Source organism: Dreissena polymorpha, chromosome 8, assembly GCF_020536995.1.
Source record: "Dreissena polymorpha isolate Duluth1 chromosome 8, UMN_Dpol_1.0, whole genome shotgun sequence".
In the NCBI taxonomy this organism is placed as follows: domain Eukaryota; kingdom Metazoa; phylum Mollusca; class Bivalvia; order Myida; family Dreissenidae; genus Dreissena; species Dreissena polymorpha.
In genome coordinates, this window is record NC_068362.1 from 72,898,234 (window position 1) to 72,922,588 (window position 24,355).

The 24,355-nt window shown below is 36.1% G+C and overlaps 1 protein-coding gene across 1 annotated transcript in view; it reads right to left on the reverse strand.

Annotated features, from left to right (window-relative positions):
- The window catches only part of LOC127840633 (uncharacterized), a 317,893-nt gene that overhangs the window by 104,021 nt on the left and 189,517 nt on the right, over window positions 1-24,355 (reverse strand). The window contains exons 95-103 of the mRNA XM_052369044.1: window positions 21,713-21,888; window positions 21,079-21,187; window positions 19,121-19,281; window positions 18,244-18,352; window positions 16,740-16,873; window positions 15,217-15,398; window positions 14,866-14,927; window positions 12,412-12,659; window positions 3,449-3,596 (exon numbers count right to left, since the gene is read on the reverse strand). Coding sequence (XP_052225004.1) covers window positions 3,449-3,596; window positions 12,412-12,659; window positions 14,866-14,927; window positions 15,217-15,398; window positions 16,740-16,873; window positions 18,244-18,352; window positions 19,121-19,281; window positions 21,079-21,187; window positions 21,713-21,888 — 1,329 coding nt within the window. The remainder of the gene's footprint in view (window positions 1-3,448; window positions 3,597-12,411; window positions 12,660-14,865; window positions 14,928-15,216; window positions 15,399-16,739; window positions 16,874-18,243; window positions 18,353-19,120; window positions 19,282-21,078; window positions 21,188-21,712; window positions 21,889-24,355) is intronic.

Consider the following 24,355-nt stretch of genomic DNA (forward strand, 5'->3'; position numbering starts at 1 on the left):
GTGGTAGGAACAGTTTATGGGAGTGATAGGAACAGTTTACAATAGTTTTAGGAACAGTTTACAGGAGTGGTAGTTAGAGTTCACAGGTGTGGAAGAAAACAATATTCACAACAGTGATAGGAAAAGGTTACAGCAGCAGTAGGAATAGTTCACAGGAGAGGTAGGAACAGTTCACAGGAGTGGTAGAAACAGTTCACAACAGTGGTAGGAACAGTTCACTGGAGTGTTATGAACAATTCACAGAAGTGGTAGGAACAATTCAAAACAGTTGTAGGAACAGTTCACGGCAGTGGTAGGAATAGTTCACATGAGTGGAATGAACAGTTTAAATGTGGTAGGAACAATTCACATGAGTGGTAGGAACAGTGCATGGGAGTGGTTAGAACAGTTCACAGGAGTGATAGGAACAGTTCACAGCAGTGATAGGAACAGTTCACAATAGTGTTGGGAACAGTTCACAGGAGTGGTAGGAACAGTTCACATGAGTGGAAGAAACAATTCACAACATTGATAGGAAAAGTTTACAGCAGCTTAGGAACATTTTACAGCATTTGTAGGAACAGTTCACAGCATTGGTAGGAACAGTTCACATGAGTGGTAGGAACAGTTCACTGGAGTGGTAGGAACAGATCATATGAGTGGTGAGAACAGTTCACAGCAATTGAAGGAACAGTTCACATCAGTGGTAGTAACATTTCACAGGAGTGGTAGGAACAGTTCATATGAGTGGTAGGAATAGTTCACAGCAGTGGTATGAACAGTTCACAGGAGTGATAGGAACAGTTCACATGAGTGGTAAGAACAGTTCACAATAGTGGTAGAAACAGTTCACATGAGTGGTAGGAACAGTTAATATGAGTGGTAGGAACAGTTCATATGAGTGGAAGAAAATTCACAACAATGACAGGAAAAGTTTCTAGCAGTGGTAGGAATAGTTCACAGCATTGGTAGTAACAGTTCACAGCATTGGTAGGAACAGTTCACAGGAGTGGTAGGAACAGTTCATATGAGTGGTAAGAAATGTTCACAGCAGCAGTAGGAACAGTTTACAGCATTGGTAGGAACAGTTCACAGGAGTGGTATGAACATTTCACATGAGTGGTAGGAACAGTTCAAAGCAGTGGTAGGAACAGTTCACAATAGTGTAAGGAATAGTTCACAGGAGCGGTGGGAGCATTTCACAAGATTAGAAGGAACAGTTCAAAACAGTGGTAGGAACAGTTTACAGCAGTGGTAGGAACAGTTCACATGTATGGACAGAACAATTCACAGGAGTAGAAGGAACAGTTCACAGCAGTGGTAGGAACAGTTGACAGGAGTGGTCTCTTCATGTCATTAAAATTTACAATTCACAGCATTGAAAGTGGCAATTCACAGTAGTAAAGGAAACATAAGTGGTAGGAAGAGTTCACAACAGGGAAATGGGCATTTCACAGCAGGAATATTGGCACTGTAGGCAGTGACAGCAGTGAAAGAAGCTGGAAATGGGAAGTTCAGGTTAGAGACATTGGTAGTTCAAGGCTGGGAAATGGGCAGTTCAGGGTTGGGAAAGGTGTAGTTAAAAGCAAGGAAATGGTAAGTTCACAACAGAGAAATGCCCATCTCACAGTAGGAAAATTGGCAGTTCAGATCAGTAGTAGGAACAATTTTTATCAGAGAAACTGGCACATCGCAGAAGAGAAATGGGCAGTTCACAGAAGACATATGGGAAATTCACAGCAGAACAAGAAACACAATGCCCCCTACTGCGCTTTGAATTAGCAGAGCAGCTTTTTTAAGAGAAAATTGTTAAGTCCAAGTTCCATTGCTTCGCCAAAAAACAATGGACTGTAAGGAAACTCACATGGAACAGTTCAAAGCAGTAATACAGGCAGTTAAACTGGCAGTTAACAGTGATGAGAGGAACAGTTTATAGCATATTCAGTTTATAGTATTCATTTTTTATCAGCCTTTGATTGAATTTTCTAATACGTTATATTATACTTCATAAATTAATATATATATATATATATATATATATATATATATATATATATATATATATATATATATATATATATATATATATATATATATATATATACACTATTTATATACCAGCTCATATCAATGAAAAGGGATGTTTTTAAGACTTTGACAGTCAGAAATTATTTTCCGGAGACTTTGAAAGCACACATTTGTTGAGATTCTGGTAAATCATCTTTTTAAATATTTTCCATACCCAGAGATGCCAAAAATGTGATTTTTCTTAATTTTATGAACAATTGGAAGCTTAACAAGGGATTTCCAAACGAAATACTAACAATTACCGAAATACGAACAATTACCATGTTCATAAAGCTTTTAAGACAAATTTTAGAGTGTCAAAGGATTCATTATTTGGAAATATGTTTAAATGGAATAATTTGTTCCATAGGTCAAAGTTGGAGTTATCAAATTTGTCGCATGAGTTCATTAATATTTAGGACAGCACTTCCTTTAGTTTGAAAGAAATTCTTAAAGCCTTCCTGAGAAACTAGATTACCAAAAAACCTTTAACTAGCCCCGAAATTTGAGCAAGAGGAATAGCTAGTCTTTTCTTTGAAAAGTTATACCTTTCACACTCATAATTAACCAGCACCCGATTGTATAAACGCTTGTTAAAGTTACCTCTCGGTAACTCAAACCTTGGTAAGTTTGCGGTTATTCAGGTATAGTAACCTTCAAGGTAACTCGATTGTATAAACACGATATACCACAAAGTTACCTAACCGCGCATAGTGGAATTTAACCACCGGTAACTTTAACCAAAACATTCCCACAATGCATTTTCTAATGACGTAATTTTCGCGCAAAGTGTCACGCTCATAAACAGAGACATGTATTTTTTTATCAAATTCATTTACAAATGAATTCACAATAAAATAAAGTGTAAATTTTAACTATGAGTTCATCAAAATGACCAGGGACAAATGATGTCAAGATTTGCATCATTTAGCGGAATCCCTGGTGCTTCCAAACTGCAAGAGAGCGCTTACAAAGACGTCTATTCTTCTAGTTGTTCTAGATGTAACATAAAAATAATACATGGCCGTCGTAACATGCTAGACTATTCTTCTAATTTGGCTTATGTTTACAATAAACTTACTTACTTTCTTGTACAATAAGGGAATTTACCATAGACAAAGAAAACATTGTTCAAGTTTAAATATATCTTTGTATGCAGAAATCTGCAAATGCAACCGAGTTCACCAACGGCTATTATTTGTGTTGTGTTCTGAGAAAACTGGGCATAATGCATGTGCGTAAAGTGTCGTCCCAGATTAGCTTGTTAAGTTCGCACAGGCTAATCAGGGACAACACTTTCCGCCAAAAATAGTTTTTTTGCTAAGAAGGGACTTCATTTTAACAAAAAAATGTCATAAAAGCGGAGTGTCGTCCCTGATTAGCCTGTGCCCCTGGTGCTTACATGCATGTCTCTCTGGAATCCAGCATGTTGTAGCTGAAGTCCTTGCACTGGTACTGCAGTACATCGCGGTAAAGGGGCACATGCGAGCAGACTGCCATGGGATTGGTCGTGTCTGGTAGCCGAGCATCGAGGATAGCAAATCGCGTAGCTAACAAAACAAGAGCTGTCAGAGGACAGTGCGCTCGACTATTCGAATGCTTAACAGTATAACGTAAGCCATCATGGGGAAATTGGTCATATTCCATTATTTATTAGACGATCTTTCAAAAATAAAAAAAGGAAAAAAAAATTTTTTTAGGGGGGGGGGGGGGGTAGGGGGGGTGTGAGAGGGGGGGGTTGTGGTAATTTATTAGATAATGTTTAAAAAAAATGGAGGGGTTGGGGGGGGTAGGGGGGCTGAGAAGGGGGTATAATGTGGGGTGGGGTAATTTATAAGATGATGTTTTCGTGGGGGGGGGGGGGTAGGGGGGGGTGAGAGGGGGGAATAATGTGGGGTGTGGTAATTTATTAGACGATGTTTATAAAAAAAAATTGGGGGGGGGGTTGGGGGGGAGGGATTCTGGTAGGGGCGTGGGGTATTGTTTGGGTGGAATCCATTGTGGTATTCAGGTAAGTGTTGTTCTGTCTAAGTAATAATAAAATGTGATCATAAATAAAGAAGTTATGGCAATTTAAGCAAAAGGTTCAATTATCTAAGTGTAAAAGGGGCCATAATTATGTCAAAATGCTTGATACAGTGGTCTGCTCTTGTTTATAGGTTGGGGTCATGTTGGTAAACAAGAATGCAACATATAAAAGCAATATGTCAAAGGATATAGGAAATATTTAGGGTAGTACGCAAACTTTAATATTTGCTGCATTTTCTAAGTGGAAAAGGGGCCATAATTATGACAAAATGCTTGATAGAGTAGTCTGCTCTTGTTTATAGGTTGGGGTCATGTTGGTAAACAAGTATGCAAAATATGAAAGCAATATGTCAAGGTACAAAGAAAATATTTGGGGTAGTACAAAAACTTTAACATTTGCATGCAGACGCAGACGAAGACGCAGACGCCGGGGTGAGTAGGAAAGCTCCACTATATATATTTCATAATAATAGTCGAGCTAAAAAAATGAACATATTTTGACAGCTCTAAATCAAATCTTTTTCCATAATCTTATGCTTCCGCAATCAAAAATATACACGGTCCAGGTGCAGATTTTTACAATAAGAAACAATACTGAACAATCTGTAAATGATTAGATTTTTGTGCAGATGTCCAAGGCCTCTACCATATACTTTGTTTGTCTGGGCAAATTTTTTATTTAGCAATTAATACACCCACGCTTGCAACGCAGATCAACTGATGTTGTACATTTGCAGTATAATTTTCAGGTACTTTCTAAGGACAAAGGATTGATAAGAAATAAATATTTAAGCTCACATTCAAAAATCTGTGTTTCAGATTTAAAATTCAATTAAACTGATTTGAGAAAACTAACAATGAATAATATCTTGTTTCTAACTATCAATTTAAAATCATAGATCCCGCAAATTGTGAGTTTACAGAAATAAAAACAATTCTTGATAATAAAAACAAAGCTTCAAGGTAATCATGACTTTTCAAAATCTGATTTCAATCACTTCAAGGAATCTGCCAATACAAAAGTGTTCATAAATTATATAGCCCAATAAATCTTTGTAGCACATAGAAAAATTAAGTTTTTACAATAAAATTTGTGTTGCCCATACCATCAAAACAGCAATAAGAATCAATTAACCCTTTACCCCTTAGATATGTATTTTTACGCATTTGTAGTCCCTTAGAAAGTTTAATTTAATAAAAGACCTTTCTTACTAGATTCAAGTTTTTAAGGCTTTATCTCCAAACCTTAGATACTGGTGTGCAGCAAACAGCATAAAACCTGAACAGACTGCGAGTGACTCGCAGGCTGTTCTGGTTTTATGTTGTTTGTACATAGCCAATGTCATTTTGCATCTAAGTGGGAAAGGGTTATGAGATTATTACTATGTAGTTAATTGTTGGGCGATTGTATCCAACTTTCATTCATTGTTGTAATTGGCTTTGATATACATGTACATCTTTGCCAGATACTGGAACAGATACGTGAAAGCAGAGGACAATCTCAGCAAAACTTAAAACAATTTTTTTTAGTAAAATTCATTTTGATTATTAAATACTTACCTGCGATCTTATAGCTTTCTCCTTTCCAAGGGGAATTAACTCATTCGTAATTTTAAATGGGAATCGGCCATTCCGTAATACAGGCCAGGTTTAACATAGTGAAATGAAACCTAGGCAAAAACCGGTAACCAACACTTAATATTCTTTCAATATATATACAAAAATATTAATCAAATAGCGGGATGGGAGGTGGTACTTACCGAAAGCAGGTAAGCATTTAATAATTAAAATGAATTCTACTTAAAAAAATTGTTTTAATGTCATAAATACTTAACCTGCCATCTTATAGCTGATTTTGCAGCTGCGGTGGGAAGGCTCATATATTTTTTCCCATCACAGTAGAACACATAAACAGGGTTATCAGCTAATGTTAGCAAAACTCAAAACAAGGGTTATCAGCTTATCTTCGTTAAAACGGTTTTCATTTTGACTTCTCTGACAGAGCAAATTTGTCTATGTCGTAAAGAAGACACTACCGTTAGTGAAATCACAAGACCAAACACATACAAATAGTATTGTTGGCACTTCAGAAAACGAAGATAAAAAGATGAAAAAGGTGGTCGGATTCCTTCAGAAAACAGCTTAGAGCATGTCAAAAAGTGGGGTGTAATTAATATACGCCCACGAAACAGACAGAGCTCTTAATTCATGCGATTAGATCCTTAAAAGGAATGAATCCTTAAATTAGAGATAAGAGTAAACCTTCCTTTCTCGAGGTCTAACCCCGATAAATAGAAACCGCAGACAAATCCCCCCCCTTTTTTAGGGAAATGAAGAGTGTCTTTTGAGAACCTCGAATGGACTAACACTGCTGAGAAAGAATTTCAAAGCCCTAATTGGCCATAGAAGTTTATCCTCATCTTCATGTTTACCAGTTTAAGAAAAACTTGGAAACTTGAAGATTTTTAGAAGCCATATAGAGGAGTTGATATAAGCAAGGAATCCTGGCTGCCACAACTAAGTGAAGATGACATTAGATCCAACTGAAAGAAAACCGTATTAAAATTATATTGGAACTGTTAATAAGCCTGATGACAAGGTTAATAGGAAGCTTATTAAGCAACCCAAAAACACAAGCCAAAACTGCTTAAGAAGGTAAGGGAACTAAAACATAGTGTTAAGTTCCATAGTTTGGATCAGTTCCAAAATAGATAAGACAGCAAAGAGTTGTGATGACTTACAAAAACCAAGGTATACACAAGCATAATCTATATCCTTTGACGGAGATAAGAACAAATTTCTTATCATCAAAGAAAAAGATGAGAAAAACCTCTATGCATCTAGCAGAGTGATTAAGGTAATAACTATGCTCTCGAATATCCAGTCAAAAAAGAATTTCCATAGAACCTCTATACAGTTCTGATGGAATTATCCTTGTTAAAGTAACAAGGATTGAAGCTCTAACAGAAAAACGTTCTTCTGTAGAGATAACTAAATAATGGCCAGACATGTAGTGGCACATGTTTTGATCAGTAAAAAAATATGTCTCTCTGAGATTTGATATTTGACCTGTGAAGAAGTTTCCTGAAAAAAATTGTACAGGAGACTTAAAAAGGTTGTGGAACCATAATCCCATGGTTAATTAAGTTGATACCATAAATATATGGCAAAAACTCACAAATATATTTCCAGTTTATGTCAAGTGGACGAATGTATAACAATCGCACACCCTGCTGGATCGATTTCTGTGAACTGCATTGACGTTGTTTAGCATTTACACTGCGATCTACAATCGCATTTCGCTAATTACTAGCGTTAGATGAGAAACAACATTACTCGATTTACTTTGCATCTGCATCTACGCCATTTGCAAAAACACTGCCGCGCATGCGCAAATCACATTTCATTTGAACCCAACTGAAAAATAATTCGACAGAAAGAACTGCAAGACAAAACGTCCAACAGGGCTTTGAGACGACCTGGTATGTGTAAGACGATAGAGAAAAATTAATGTTCTTGCAAAGAACGAATAAGTTCCTGGTTTCCAGATACAAGGAGTGATAATATAATCACCTCTGTGTCTGGAAGTAAACCACGACAGATGTGTGTTAGTTGAAACCATCACAAAGGAGTCGTGAAAATGTGTTGTAAATGAAAAACAGCATAAAAGAATGCTTGCTTTTCAAGATGTAGATGTGCAGGTGATATTCATAGGATACAACATAATTTAGAATATCAGGACAAGTTGTTCTAGGTGATCGTCCCTAACCTTCCCTGCTCACATCTATATAAGATGTAAGGAAGGTTGTGGTAGAATAAACTATATTCTTGCCAATATAATCTTCTAGTCTAGACACCACTGAATAGTGGGAACTAATGACAAAAAGATGGAAATCTGTGTCATTGAATAAACCCGAGATTAATTTCAATAAACTTCAAAATAAGGCTGAAACGGACGTAAGAAAAGACGTCTCAGCAGAAAGACCGGTGACCGGACCGGTAAATACCAACCGGTGGACGGAACAATTTGTCAAGGATGGGTGGGGAAAGAAATCAAGGCAAGCCAAACTTTCCCACTCCCAACAGACTTGAAAATTGGTAGAAAAGGAAAGTGTTGAATACTTATAAGTTTATGACCTATTTACAGTATATAGCCTCTTTCTTGAACCAATAAAAGGCGCCTTTAAAATCCTGGAGAATAAAGGTCGTGAAGTCATCGATTAGTGAAGTACGAAAATATGATTGAAAGTGGTACCTCTGGCATCAGAGGTGTGGTGGCAAAAAAAGGTGAAAACCCTAAGAGTAACCTTAAGGTCCACCCTATTCGGTAGAATGATTGGAAGTCTTCAAATCTGACTTAATTAATCCATTTACTTCAAGACTCCTAACCAGACGAATTCCGAAAGGAATATGACCAAATATAGGAAGACGGCCTGTTTTGGCCAGTGTAATAGAGAAGAACTTAAAGAGGGAAAAATTGTTCTTTGTAATAAAATTGTCTCCAACAAGGGAATCTTGAAGATGAAAAGAGAAGATGAGGTCCCTCCAGATCCTTAGCATCTAAGATCTGAGTTCAATAGCTCCCAAGCCATCTACTTGACTGTAGCCGCCATGCGGTCAATCTGGTAGGCAATCCTATGTATCAGAACTCTCTCTGTTATCAATTCTCTAACATGGAGTAAAAAACTGAGATAGTAGTATAAACAACTGGCATAGCAAGCGAAAGTATGATAATGTCAGAAATCTAGTTGATTTCAGTAACTAGAAAATATGCACTGTCGTAGGAGCAATAGAAAAGCAGAAGTCTACGCGAAATGTTGTCTTGCTTATCCTTCTAGTGTCACGTATGTGTCCAAACCATTATGTGTCAGTGACTGTAAAGTCTGTAGCCGACAGGTAAAGGCGGTTAAAACAATTCATCTTTTGGGTCTCGAACATATATTAATAGAGGTCAAATAGTAATGTTCGACCTCAATGCTAGACTCCGAGCCTGCTTCAGCCGAACCATCTGCAAGACCAGTAGTCTGCATGTAGCCGGTTGAGATAGAAGTAGAAATAACAGATATGTGTATTTCATAATCTTCTAGTATTAGTAGTTCATAACCAGCACCAGAATGGATAGCTGGTCAGGAAAATCAACCATAGACCAAAAGAGGATTTGGTAATCAACGGCCGCCAGTAGAACATCAGTATTGAAAAACACAAAATGTCATGTAGATTGTTGAATCCATTCAATATTGTATTCAATACAATCATAGCCAGGGGTATACAACTAGGTAATGTAGAAAATACCTGTGATACTATAAAATTGACTGATGAAAACACAGTGTAATACCGGTGATTGGTAACTGGTGACCGAACCGGACCGGTCAATGACCGGTAACTGTAGCCAGGTGAAGGGACCAGTCATAATATGACCGTTGACGTTACAGTTAAAGACTGAAAAATGTCGGAATCCATATGGTCTGATATCAATGTCAAGAACTACTCGAAAAAGAAGAGCGTGCCAAAAATCCAATCTGATGGCGATCAGACATTATTAAAGCAGATGACTAAGATTCATTCGATGACGAAGAAGAGGAGGAAGAATAGTCTGATGATGATAACGAAGAAGAGGAGGAAAAATAATCTGATGATGATGGACGACTACTTATTCTGACCTGTGACCAGTGACCGGTGATATGACCCGTGAATGATGACCGATGTCCGGTGATCGGACCGGACCGGTATAATATAACTGCGTAAGAATTGTAATATCTGGTGCAGAAGAATGAGCATCCATGAAGTCATCTGATAATGTAAACCGTAAAACAATGGTAGATCAGTATTAATAGGCATAAAGTGTCCATTGTAGTCGTAGTGGAGAAATTAGCTCCTAATCCTGAAGCCTGAAAGTTAAACGAACTAGTGTTCGTATACAAATACGGTTCGGTGACTGCAACATGTGTGGATGCCATAAGGAAACCATCACACATGGAATTGAGACATGATATTCCGTAAAGGAATAAAATGGCGATCATCTATATGACTAGTAGGTACATTAACGCCTACGTGATAAGTGGCGATGTCTCATATACCTGCTATGCCGAATTATTGTTCGGCTACGCTGGAAATATTGTCTCCTACAATATTGTCTCCGTGAGCGTTGACATGATTGCTTACGAGCGTATCGACGCCGAGAACTGCTCAATGAATGAGAGGTGTGTTCGATGACTATACTGTTGTGCTCAATGAAGGAGAGACGTGTCCGATGTCTATCCTGTTGTGCTCAATGATGGAGTGTACAATAACTGTCGGTGATCAACATCCTTGGTGACGTACCGGTCATATCATGACCAGTGTTGTCACCGTATGATGACCAAAGTATGGCGGCTGCCATATGGTCAGACATTGGTCGATGTCCGTGACCAATGCCCTCGGGCAAAGACCGGCGTATGGGGACGCCATATGGTTTAATGTTGACCGACTGTTTGACTTAATAAGCTCAGTACGGTCGCCATCTTGCCCGGTACCCGGTGACTGATGCTGCAACTTGTCAACCATGGTCTGCGAGGTCACCGGGTATTTATCAACTTTTGTATCTGCGACCATTATGTAGTCGATTATATGAAAAACAAGAGAATAACATATTCAACAATAAACTGGTCACAGACCAGATTATCATATGGCACGCACAATCCTTATTTGCCCATTATGAATATTATAATAACACTGCCGTAGATCATAAATTAAACAAGCAGATTTGTTGAATTGATATCCCCCGCCAATATGCTTCTGGACACTCAAAAAAGCATTTTTCAAGATACAAAGGGCCATAACTCCTTTATTATCCAATGGTGTACAATGTCAGTTGGCGTTCATCATCCTCTTATCCATATATATACTCATACCAAGTTTCAATGAAATCCGCCAAAGCACTTCCAAGATATGGCTCCGGACACAAAAAAGCAATTTTCCAAGATACAAAGGTCCATAACTCTGTTATTAACATATGGTGTACAATGCCATTAGGCGTGCATCATCCTCTTATCCATATATATACTCATACCAAGTTTCATTGAAATCCGCCAAAGCACTTCCAAGATATGGCTCCGGACACAAAAGTGCCGGACGGACAGACAGACGGACAAAGCAAAAACAATATCCCTCCGCCTATGGCGGGGGATAACAAAAGTTTAATTCAAAACAGATGTAAAATAAAATTACCAATTAGATTGTCATACAGAATGTTAAAATCATAATTGCACACAATGGACAAATGATAAACAATCTGTCATTTAATGAGAAGAACACGCTTTGCAAAATCTCGTAACCGATTAGAAGAACACACTTTTCACGTTCTCACAATGTATTAGAAGACCACGTTTTGCACGTGCTCGTTTGCGCCTGAAAACACCAAGCATGGTAGTAATAAACCATTGTTCGATAAAAGCAAGCATGGCTTACCTTTACAAATGAAACAAAAGTCCATTAAATCCACATAAATTAATCCGAATGAGAAGAAAAAAGATAAATACCACAATTTATCTATTCAAAACCCTAATCAACCAAGTGAAATAAATTGAAAAACAATTTTCAATTCAGAGGCGTAAAAGACACGTATACACCTGGTCGATCCTGAAAGAATATTGAGGGTTGGTTACCGTTTTTGCCTAGGTTGCATTGCACTATGTTAAACCTGGCCTGTATTACAGTATGTAGGTGGCCGATTCCCAGTTAAAATTCCGGATGAGTTTATTCCCCTTGGAAAGGAGAAAGCTATAAGATAGCAGGTAACGTATTTATGTCATTAAAAGAACATTCAAGATGTTAGTTTTGAGAATGTAGCGTTATATTCCTGGACTAATTTAATAAATGAAACGAATGACATAATGTAAAACTTCCTTACAAAAAAGACAAACGGGGAACAGAAGGCTTTTTCAACGAAGGCAGGGGCTTTAAAATGGTAAATTACAGTATACTGCTAAGCATTTACCAATTTATTTGTCTGTCTATTTGTCTGTCTGTCTTTTAAATTGTGTTTGTAAAAATCTGATTTATCAAAATAATTGTTTAACAAGTTTTAAATCGAGGTTTATAACACAACAATGTCTCGGGTTCATTGCGCCAATAATTACATACTGTCAAGTCATTAATTTTCATTGACCAATCTGCAAATTGAACTCAAACACATTTGAAAATGACTGAAGCATTAACTTGTACACAAAAAGTCATTTTTTAAACAACAAAATTTTAAGCCAATGATAATAAATGATTTATAAATGATTTAACAGTATCTTGCCCAATAATATCAAAAACAGCCAGCAACCAACAAACACCAAAATATAAGTTCCTTACGGCAGGTGAAGTTGAACGGCTGTGATGAGGTATATCTCACTGAATGTTGTGAGATCTGCCCGGATGAGATGCTACCATGTGCTGCAACCATGTACAACATGCTGTTTAGGGCTTGGTCGTTGGGTGCTGGATTGGCACCAGATATTGACCTGTTGAACGTTAGCCATGTCTCTCCATTGGAATGTCTCACGGAAACGTTGGCATATACAGTGTAGTCTTCTGCTGGCGTTGACCTTTGGGAGGCATACCTGTTTAAAATAGTTTAGTTATTAAAGATATTCTTTAGTTCAAAGATATTTTATTTGTTTCCTAGGGTAATAATGCACATACAGTTAAAGTATACACATGGATTGAACAAGCCTACAATATAAATCAATTAAGAAGAAAAATGCTAACCCGTTTTTTCATACAAAATCATAAATAGAAAAGTGTTGTTATGACCCTGTTTTGCAAGAAGGAATGTCCTGTCTGTTGTAAGTGTACAACATTCAGACGCTGTAGCAATAGACATCCAATACCGCCAGCTTTTTGTATTATCTTGCAGTCATATTCCATTTCCTTCTGAGACCAAAAGAGATAGCAGCTCCAAAATTCTTTAAAGCTTATTATTCCATTGCATAATTTAAGACAAATGAATTTGGACATGACGTTTCCAGAACAATTCCTGGCAATTTTTGTAATATACCCCAGGTGTTTTCAGAGAAGTAATTTAAAGACAAATGTTTATTACAGACAACAGAAGCAAGACAATGAATTACCACAATTGCAAAGCAACAGTTGTACTAATAAGCATTAAAAGAGTGCCAATGTCACAAATATCGGACCCTCAGAAAAAATCAATTCAGGTTAAGATTTGAAAAAGTCTAAATTGGTGTTTCTTATTTTATCTTTCACCTTAAATTTTGACCTTTACCTTCAACATAGGGACTTGAGTTATATTGAGAACCATTCAGTATGCTTGTTAAAACTTTTAAGTCCTTAATATGCATTTAACTATGTTTTGACCTTTGACTTTTATTTGTGAAATTAACCACAGATCTAGTGACCTGTTTTATTGCTTGTGAAACTCCCTTTCTACCTAGTTATTTAAAAATCTATACATGCTGCAATTGCTTTCGTTCCTAATAAAGCGTGAATGTGACCTTTAACCTTGCACTGTGACAATCACCTTGAATCTAGGGACCTGGTTCTTGCAAGCAAAAGTCTGTGTAATAATGATGAGCATTTATGGCTAGTAATATGAAAAATCATCCATGCTGTTGAAAATACCTACATTTGACCTTTGATTTTGAATGATGTTGACCTTGGTTTATGAGATCTGGTTCTTGCATGAAACCATCCCTCGAATTATTTTTAGTACTTTGACAATAGTATATGCAAATCCATTCATGCTGTAGAAAAAAAACTTCAATTGACTGGTAACCTTAACTGTGACATAGACCTTAGCGCTGGTTTTTGTGGTCAACACCCTGTCTAACCATGTTGATAAATTTTGCCAAGTTGTTTGAAAATCTATACATGCTTGACAAATTTATGTCCCAGAAAAATTGTTCAGAACAAATTTAATAGATTTGATCTTTGATCCCTTTGTATAAAAGATCTTGCATGTGACACTGGGTCTTACCATGATGAACACTTATGAAAAGTTATATGAATCTCCCTCCATGTTGTTGAAAATCACTAAACTTTATTTTTGAGATTGTGACCTTTACCTTGGACCTTAGAACCTGGTTCTTGCATGTAACACTCTCACATATCATACTTATATCTTCGTCCATGTACTTTGAAAATCAATTTATGCTGGACAAAGAAATGCTCTAGACTTAGTGTCAAGTACAAAAACCTTAATTTGAACTGCAAACTTGAATTGCGACCCTGGACCTAGGGACCTGTTTCTTATGGGAAACAATTACATGCTGGACTTAAGTTATCCTCCCTGAAAATATTTATCTCCAAGCACCTGCCTGATCAGTTTCCCATAATTAAACTGGCCATAATTATGCAAAAAAATGTTTGATACTATCAGTTTATAGAATTCTGAAAATGAAATCCTAAACATTTGATGGTAACTATTGAGTTGAATAGAGTAAATAATTGATGACACAACAACAGCCTATTTTGTGTTCTAAAAATCTAAATTAGTCTTATCTGATAAATAAGTATGTAATAGCTTTTATAATAGGAGCTAATAATCATATCAAATATTATCTACATACTCATATTTTTGTTTTGAATGTCTAACAAATTTACACATGCATCTTTGAATCAATAGCTTATTGCTAATTGAGACACTAGGGTCTGTTGTCTGGGTAAAACAGTACTTTGTGTCTTTGGGTGATGATATTGAGGATTGCCCAGAGATTTTATCTAAACCCATGACCTCCGAACCAGTAATTCAGACTTTATGAGACATTAAGGCTTTTCTGTTCCTTGTTACGTGAGATTCGTGCATACCTGTTCTTCACAGTGTAGTTAACAGCATTTAGTGTCTCAATGGTGTATGCATCGGTTCCAATCTGGAAAAGAAACATCCCTAATAAAGTTGGAACCAAGAAAATATATGTTGTTGTTCTTATGATCACATAAGATATTAGAAATATTTAACAAAATCTAATGCAGGGTCAATGCAGTTTATTTGCTGAATCTTCAGATTGTCTTCCTTCAAAGGCTGAGAGGGAAAATAATCCTTTCTGAATAGTTTAAGTTCTCTAAATCATTCCAAACATCAAAGACAGTAGATAAACCAAGCATTTTGACATATCTTTTATAATGCATATTCAAGCTCGTTTTAAACATTTCACTTACCATTTGATTACGTGTATTCACACCAATTCCGAGCCATTTGTTTGCAGCAGCCATATTTATACTTGTGCTTGTGGCTGGGATGTGTACAGTGAACTGAGCTATGTCCATACGGGGATTCAAAGTAACATTAACAACAACGGAGCTGTTACCATTATCTGAGCTCCATGTCAGATTGCACAGGTCTGAAATGAAATATGCGAGCAATTAATGACTTGTGTGGTCACTATGTAATTGACAAAAAAAGGATCATGAAAATGTGTTTGTACACGTTATCATTTGTAACTGACCATAAACAAGAGATGTGTTCGTCAGAAACACAATGCACCCTATTGCGCCGCTTTGATATTTTTTTTACCTTTGACCTTGAAGGATGACCTTGACCTTGAACTTCCACCACTCAAAATGTGAAGCTTTATGAGATGCACATGCATGCCAAATATCAAGTTGCTATCTTGAATATTGAAAAAGTTATGGCCAATGTTAAAGTTTTTTTCAAACGGACGGACAGACTGACTGACATACTGACTGACGGACAGTTCCAACTGCTATATGCCACCCTACCGGGGGCATAAAAAGAGAACATAAAAATGTGTTTACACTCTTAATCATATTAAACTAACTGTTAGGAAAATGAGCATATACATTTATATTATTACTAATGATTTACGAAACTGGCAGCAAAAAAAAACACATACACATTTGTTTTTACTCTCAATAATATTTAACATATAAAAGGTGTCAGAATAGCTATGCCATCAGTTTAATGCAAGCAAATAACATGTCACAGTGAAGACTAATCCTTAAAGGGCAAACATATAAAATAAACTGTATATATTTGGTTTGGAGGCTCTTTATCTATTAGTGTTGTAGTCTGGAAAGTCAAAAATATGTTACATAATATTTCATTTCTCAAATCTGACCTACTTCAATGCCAACAGTGTAAAATATTATCAGTGAAATAAATAGATGTTATTAATGAGCTTCTATATTTATATATTTATTCAAGGGATATTATGGGTACTTTGTACTGTTGAATTGAGCTGAAAAGAATTAACAGGTCAAAAGAGTTAGTTAAAATGTGGTTACTGACCAATTATATGCAACTCATCTTGCTACCAGTTGTGTATAAAATATATATATTATATTCGTTATTTTACATGACTGGTGAGTCCTGTAAGCCAAAATGATCCTTAAAACAAAATAGTGTCTTTGTGTTGTATGAATCTGCACTAAAACTAAATTAAGATACACATTGTAAATCGAATCATTTCTGTCGTCAGTGGTCAAAACGAAAGTACGGTTGATATTCAAATGCATGATTTTTCGCTCTTCGGGATATTGTTTTAGTATGTTGATGCTGCATTAACAAATATAAGTGTATATGAAGTGAAAACACCAAAAATAAACAACGGTTGCGCTAGACACCTATAAACTGTTAGATGCCCATAATAGCACTTTAAAATGAAAACGAAGAATATGCTTATGAATAATAATAGCCACATGGCAGGGGCCATATAACATACCAGAGCACAAAGGGTTGTCGGATATGTAATCGTAGCCCAGACTGGTTACCATGGAAACCAGAGACTGAGCTGGGCAAGACTGGTTTCTCGCTACTGCTTGGGTCTGGAGGCAGGTGATGAAATTCTCAAAGTTTCTATAACAAGTAGAGGTCAACCAAATTACAATGTAGGGAGCAAATGTGTAGAACTTAACCAAAAAATTGACCAGATGCTACATTTTTAAATTTTAGTCAAGGGTTGAATTACCAAATTGAGGTTACATATTGAAGTGGTAAATAATAAGACATGGTTAAATTATCTATTTGCCTTACTTAAAATCTTCGGACACACAAGTCAGGATAAAATTATTCTACATAAATATATGATTATTTTTAAGGACAACATGACACTTTGCAGTGACCATACACCAACTACTTAAGTTCAGACTTGTCAGTCTTTTGTCCATATTAGTTTAAACTCATCATTAGCTATTGACAAGGAATTGGAAGTATTGGAGGCATAACAGGAGTCCCGTATCACTAAAAACTCATACCTCTTAAGGATTGTGCATTAACTTTAAATTGCCCCTATTGTATAGTCATATCATGCAAAATATACACATGACATGATTTCACAGGGACAGGTTAATGTGTCTAATCATAAGTGCATTTAATAGTATGACTTTTTGGCTACCTCAAAAACTATGGTAGCTTGAACAAATCCCTTATTCCTGGCAAAACCGTCTAATATTAAATAATAAATGACCAGGTTTAACTAGAGTTCCAACTAATCAATTGTATGTGTCTGCCATTAATCATGTGCTGTATTGACCTTTAACCTCCCTAACAAAAGGATGTCTTTTACACTATTTGTGAGACTGTCTCATAGAGACTCAATCATTCACATTTTGTGATAGCTGGGAATGGAATACGTGACTGTGTTCTTGATGAAGTAGCATATATGTTGTCCTACTTGTATTTAAGATTAAATTTTGCTATAACTAATTCTGCTTATATAATAATACGCTTTTAAACATAAATAATACGGAAAACTTTACAGTTGCATTGCACATATTCTTCATGCGTTATAATAACAATTATGTTAAAGTTTAAATGGCGTCAACTTATCATTACTCCGAGGGTTTAAAATTATGTGGATCTTTATCGCATCAGGATAAGGACAACCCAATAATGCGAGCAATACAGTAACTGCATTTCTGTCATCCTGATGCAACCTCAAGTGTTACCATATCCCCTTACAACTCAGGAAGAACTTTGATGTGATTTGGTTCCTTCGAAATAAATTTATATTTAAGACCTTTCTTATTATATTCAATTTTTAAAGGTTTTATTTCCATCACCAAGACATTGATCAGCAGCAAACAGAATAAAACTTGAACAGACGTTAAGTTAATTACTAGCAGGCTGTTCTATTTTTTATGCTGGTTTCATACGGCCGTTTTTAGTTTGCTTCTGAGCGAGAATGAGATAAGTCTGTAATCCACTAGAACAATTAGTGCTCTTACACACAGTTGTCTCCCCTGCCCAGGTTGGCCATGTAGGCGGACCAAGGACTTGCGCAGACTGTGGACCCAGTCTTAAACCTCTCTAGGTTTGCTGAGAAACACACCAAACCTGAAGAAATAAAATTATTTAAGATACTGTTGAGCAGCAAAAAGCATAAAACCTAAACGTCTGCAAGTTACATTCAAGTAATATGGTTTCATGCTGGTTGCATACATACACTTTTTAATTTGCTAATCAGTGGGAATGTCTAATCAAAGCTCTGATTTGCAATGCTATGATGTTAAAATTTATTTACACTTATATGTATCATGAATATTACTGGTCCAAGTGTGAGGTTGAGCGCTCTAAGACCTGTTTAAACCCCAAGTGCTTTGCATTGACCTTTCAAAGGCGGTGACCCCAGTTTTATTCTCCTATGTTTGTATGTTGTTTCGTATTGTGCTGTTTCGTACTGTTTTGGCAATTGGTCACTTGCCTTAAATAAAGGACCTACAAATTGTATATAATATAATGCAATACTGCTCCAGCAGCTGGAATTTCACTTCTTTATACTTTATTTTGGTGAACTTATACAGATCAGTCTTTTTATGGCATAGTACATAACAAAATACATGCATTTTAATATGTTATTTTGAAAAACTTTCATGACGTGTACATCGGAAAACGGCCAATTGTTGAATTTGTGTGTGTGGATAAATTCCAATGTGCGAAATAAAACGTACATTTTGTACTTAAGGTGAGCTGAAAACACACCAAAGTTCCAAAACTAACATTCTGAAATAAAAAAACTGTGCATAGATGAAGTACCTGATGAACCTTTCCCCATCATATACAACATTTTATCATCCAAACCTAGGTCCTCAAACAAGTACTTACGATCACAAATAGAACCATTAATCCAGGTCATATTTGGCATCATTTCTCTTACAAGATCTCTCACGACATGGTACAGGTCCGTCACATTGCAGTGGTCATAGTCACTATAATTTATCCGGTATAAAGCTTCCCTTACACAAGATGACACGTTCAGTAGTAACCTGAAAAATATATGTCTCAATTATGCAATGTTTGACAATAAAATAGTCGACTTCATTTGCTTAACCCTTTACCAAATAGATACATATTTTTACCCATTCGTAGTCCCTTAGAAAGTTTAATGTAACTTAAGACCTTTCCTACTAGATTCAACTTGTAAAGGCTTCATTTTCAACCCATAGATACTGATGAACTGCAAACAGCATTAAACCTGAACAGGCTGCAAGTTACTTGCAGGCTGTTCTTGTTTTATGCTGGATGCAAAAGCCATTCACGTTGCTTCTTATGGGTGAAAGGGTTAATCAAAGCACTGTTGCTGAAAACAGTAATTATTTTTTGCTAACATAGCTGAATTCTGGTAATTTGGAAATAGTAAAAGATGAATTAAAGTGCTCTGAAAACACGTTATTAATTAATATAAGTAGTTTGCAAGCAATCAAATAAAAACTCTACAGGAGCTTGGTTATCTATTAATAGCACTTAGGTCATTATACTTTCAATTTATCTTCAAACACATTCAGCTCTGAGTATTTAAAATATTTAAAATGTTAACCAAAGCTCATAATTTCCAAACCAATGTTTAGCAGGCTAATTCATTATTGTATATAAGTAGGTAATCAAAAGTAAAAAATGAACCAAAACGTCACTGTCCTAAGTCCGAATGCACAAACCCTGTTTTAGACGTAAGATTAACCCTTTACCACTTAGATACATATTTTGACGCATTTGTAGTCCCATAGAAAGTTACATTTAATTAAAGACCTTTCTTTCCAGATTCAAGTTTTTAAGGCTTTATTCAAACCTAGTCCATATAAACAGACTCCCAGAGACTTTGATAATTTTTGCTATGGCGGCTCTGAGAGTGCATATGCACCCCTTCATAAACATGGGTGCAGTTCAGCGCAATGAATCCGTGCGCTTCACTAAACAGACGTCGTTCACGACAAATTGAGGAAAATGAATAAACTTCATAAACATTTTAAAATGATCTGAATGGCAACCTACGGATGTTATCCTTTGCATGCACCCTATAAAAACACAACGATGTTTCAACACACTTTTCTCGCTGACATTTTTATGTTTAAATTTGTAACAATGTATTCTGTATCGAATACCACATCGTTATCGACTTTAATAGGCTCCATCACATAACCCGACGTGCCAAATATTGGTGTACTGCAACCTAACCAATATTGGGTCAATTTTCCAATATGGCGGATACACCGTACGAAAGAAAAACTAAGTCAATAAAAAGCATTTATTTCTAGCTTTAATGGTCATTTGGATGAGTTTGTGGTTTAGACAGGTAAACTTTAATAAGTTCTTGCAGTTTCAGTGTTCCTTAACCCTTGCATTGTTGATAACATTTTGCACCCATGGACAAGAGAGAGCGCATTGCAACTCTCAGCAACCCATTGGGTTATAAAGCTGAGAGTTGAATTATTGCAACTACATTTAAACCCTTAGATACTGATGAGCAGCAAACAGCATAAAACCTGAACCTGGTTTTATGCTGTTTGCACATAGCCATTTTCACTTTGCCTCTGAGTGGGAAAGGGTCAAAGAAATAGTCTAAAAAAATTACCTCTATGTTTGAATATATACAGGCAAAAACATATTTGTTAATCATTTACATATTGTTCTTAACAAATCAGAACATAATCATGAGTTTTAAACAAGCATTGCAGACTTAAATTTTAAGTAGTTTCAGTAAATTACAGTTTTAAAAATATTTTTCATTTTTAGTCTTAAGTCTAATAATCCATTGGTGAAAATGGGCTCTGGTTTAACAAACTTACTGGCAAGAAGTTGCATTCATCTGCCCAACCATTGCAAACTGTGTAACGCCATGGAAACAGCTGTTGAGGACTGCCTCTTGAATCTTTGTGACATTGTAGCAGGAACTTCCTGTGTGAACAGAGTAAACATAATATAAGCTCCTTTTAAGGTTTCGAACCTTTTTTTCTTCTCAATTGCATGCTATTCATACGAACATTCTGCAGTTTTGTTCTAGGGAAGAATCAGGACTTGGGACTTTGCAGAAAAAAATCGAGAAAACTTCCTGGCGGAATGGGGCTTGAACCACGGACAATGTGGTCTATTTTAATTTTAAAGGCTCGAAGCTTAATTTTTTATTATGAATGTGTTATGATCTAATTTTAACAGTTATATTTTTGAAATTGTTTATTCATTTATATGGTTATTAAATACTATCAGTTGATAGTTTTCGATGATTGTTTGTTTTCTTTTTGTTTTCAAGCATTGCTTGTTTTTCAATTGCTTTTGTGGTTCATTGTACTTATTTTCTTAATTTCACTTAGGAAAAGTAATAATGTTAACAAATTCTTTGATAGTTCAACTTCTTTATCAAATTTCTTTCAATGTCAATTCCATCAATACATTATGTACTAGATATATATAACCAATACTTACTTCGACAGGTATCTACATTCACATAGAAACCCATTCCTTGGTTGCCACTGCTGTAGATATACTGGTTTAGGTATCTGCTTACATGCTCACTAAAGTTCCTGGCCATATCTGAACACTCCGATCTCCAGCTACTCAGAAGTTTGTTGGTCATACAGCTTGTGTATTCTGCCAGCCTCCTGTAATAAGTAATGAATGGAAACAGTAGAAATTAAATAAAATACTCCCAGAGATATTTAACAGCATGGTAACTTAGATCTACAATGTTTTTCCTAATTTATAGCAAATTGACAGAAACATTCAAAATTTACAATACATAATCCACAAGTGATAAAAACTCCCTAGTTAAAAATGTGCTAGGAGCTAAGCTCAAGCCCAATATGAATTTACTACCCGGGAATACATCATTAACGATAGTAAAATCAGTGTGGCAAATGTATCTTTTATAAGGTCATATTGTGAAATTTCAATTTTAAAGCAAATTTGCTGCTGTTATTTAACCAATCTCAAACCATAAGTTATTTTTAGGTTGCTAATTTTAAACCAATAACTGTTGTTGTACCTCAGACATAGTGTTCAGTGTATGTCAAAAGTTTTAGCTTAAAGTCCATAAATGACATCCTATCACTACAACCAGCATTTTATTAAGTAAGAACAAGAGATTTTTTGTCAGAAACAAAATGCCCCCTACTGCGCCGCTTTGAAGCCATATATTTGACCTTTGACCTTGAAGGATGACCTTGACCTTCTTGACCTTTCACCACTCAAAATAAGCAGCTCCATGAGATACACATGCATGACAAATATCAAGTTGCTATTTTCAATATTGCAAAAGTTATTAGCAATGTTTAAGTTTTCAGAAGGATGGACAGTCGGACTGACTGACGAACAGGCAGAGAGCCAGACTGATGGACAGTTTAAAAACTATATGCCACCCTTTGGGGACAATAAAGTTATGGTGAATATTAAATGTTTCGGACGGACGGATGCCATATATTTGAGATTCGACTTTGAAGGATGACCTTGACCTTTTACCTTTCAAAATGTGCAGGTCCATGAGATATATATTCATGCAAAATATCAAGTTGCTATCTTAAATATTGAAAAATGTATGGCCAATGTTAAAGTTTTCGGACGGACGGACAGATGCCATATATTTGACATTTGACCTTGAAGGATGACCTAGACCTTCACCTTTCACCACTCAAAATGTGCTGCTCCATGAGATGCACATGCATGCCAAATATCAAGTTGCTATGTTCAATATTGAAAATGTTATTGTCATTAAAGTTTTCGGACGGACGGACGGACTGACACACTGACGGACAGTTCAACTGCTATATGCCACTCTACCTGGGGCATGAAAAATCTGACATTAATCTGTAATGATTTAAAAGAAAGACTTATGAGAGTTGCTTTATCTGGCCAAGCTGATATTTACTGCATACACTGTTTCATGCACGAATCTTCGATGATACTGTTGATAAGTAAAATTGGGAATTAATTTTATATCTTAAGTTAAGTTTTTTTTTAAAGAAAGTCTTAAACTTTTGTTGTTGTTGAACACTTCTAATTGTGGATGAGCAGACCCACCACAATCCACGAAAACAAGAGCACCGCATTACGGTTGCCACGCTTGGCTGCAGGTGCAGTTTTGAATAAATGAAAGCTTGACATAATTTTTTTTTATTTTTTTTTTATTTTTTAGAAGTCACAGTGACCTTGATCTTTGACCTAGTGACCCAAAATTGGGTGTGGCATGTAGAACTCATCAAGGTGCAACTACATATGAAGTTTCAAAGTTGTAGGTTGAAGCACTTTGACTTTAGAGCCAATGTTCAAAACCTTGACAAAATGTTAAAGTTTTAGCACGACGCGAACCGCGGTCACGACACGACACGACACGACGAGCTGGCTATGACAATACCTCGGGTTTTCTCCGAAAACAGCCGAGCTAATAAGCGTTCAAAAATTAATATGTGTTTCACTATTTAAAATAATGGACTTCTTATAACAAATTTCATTAGGGTAGGCCCATACAAATGATTAAACAGACAAATGGTCTACTTTTAGTATCCCCTCCCGTTTTAGGACTGGGGTAGATGGCATGAAAAATAAAAACATATCATAAATTATATTGAAGTTCTAGGATTTTTCCCTGAAATGGACAGAACTTGTCAAACACTGATGACCCACAGCAAACGTTTGGACACAGACAAATCATTTGTAATTGATACCAGGGACTAAGGGCCGTAATTAAGGGCATTTAAATGTGAAAGTTTGAGCAAGATTCATCCAGCAGTAAAAGAAGTGTTAAAAACACAAATAGTTTGGGACGAATTTCAGAAGAAAAACAGACAATGGACCAAACTTCCTTTTACTATGATCACTAACACATTTAGCGTATGCAATTATTCAACTGAGAAAGTCTATGCAAGATGCACCCAGTAGTGAAAGAGAAATTGAAAACACAAGCTTGAGGAAATGAAAAACAGAAAAAGGGCCATAAATCTGTCAAAAATTGTCGCAGGCAAAACTCCTTTCTTTAGGATCGTCTCCAGATTTTTCATAACACGAGCTTTGGAACATGACTGTTAACGTTCAGACGGAAGAACAATCGCAATGCTTTATCCAGAGCTCCAGATA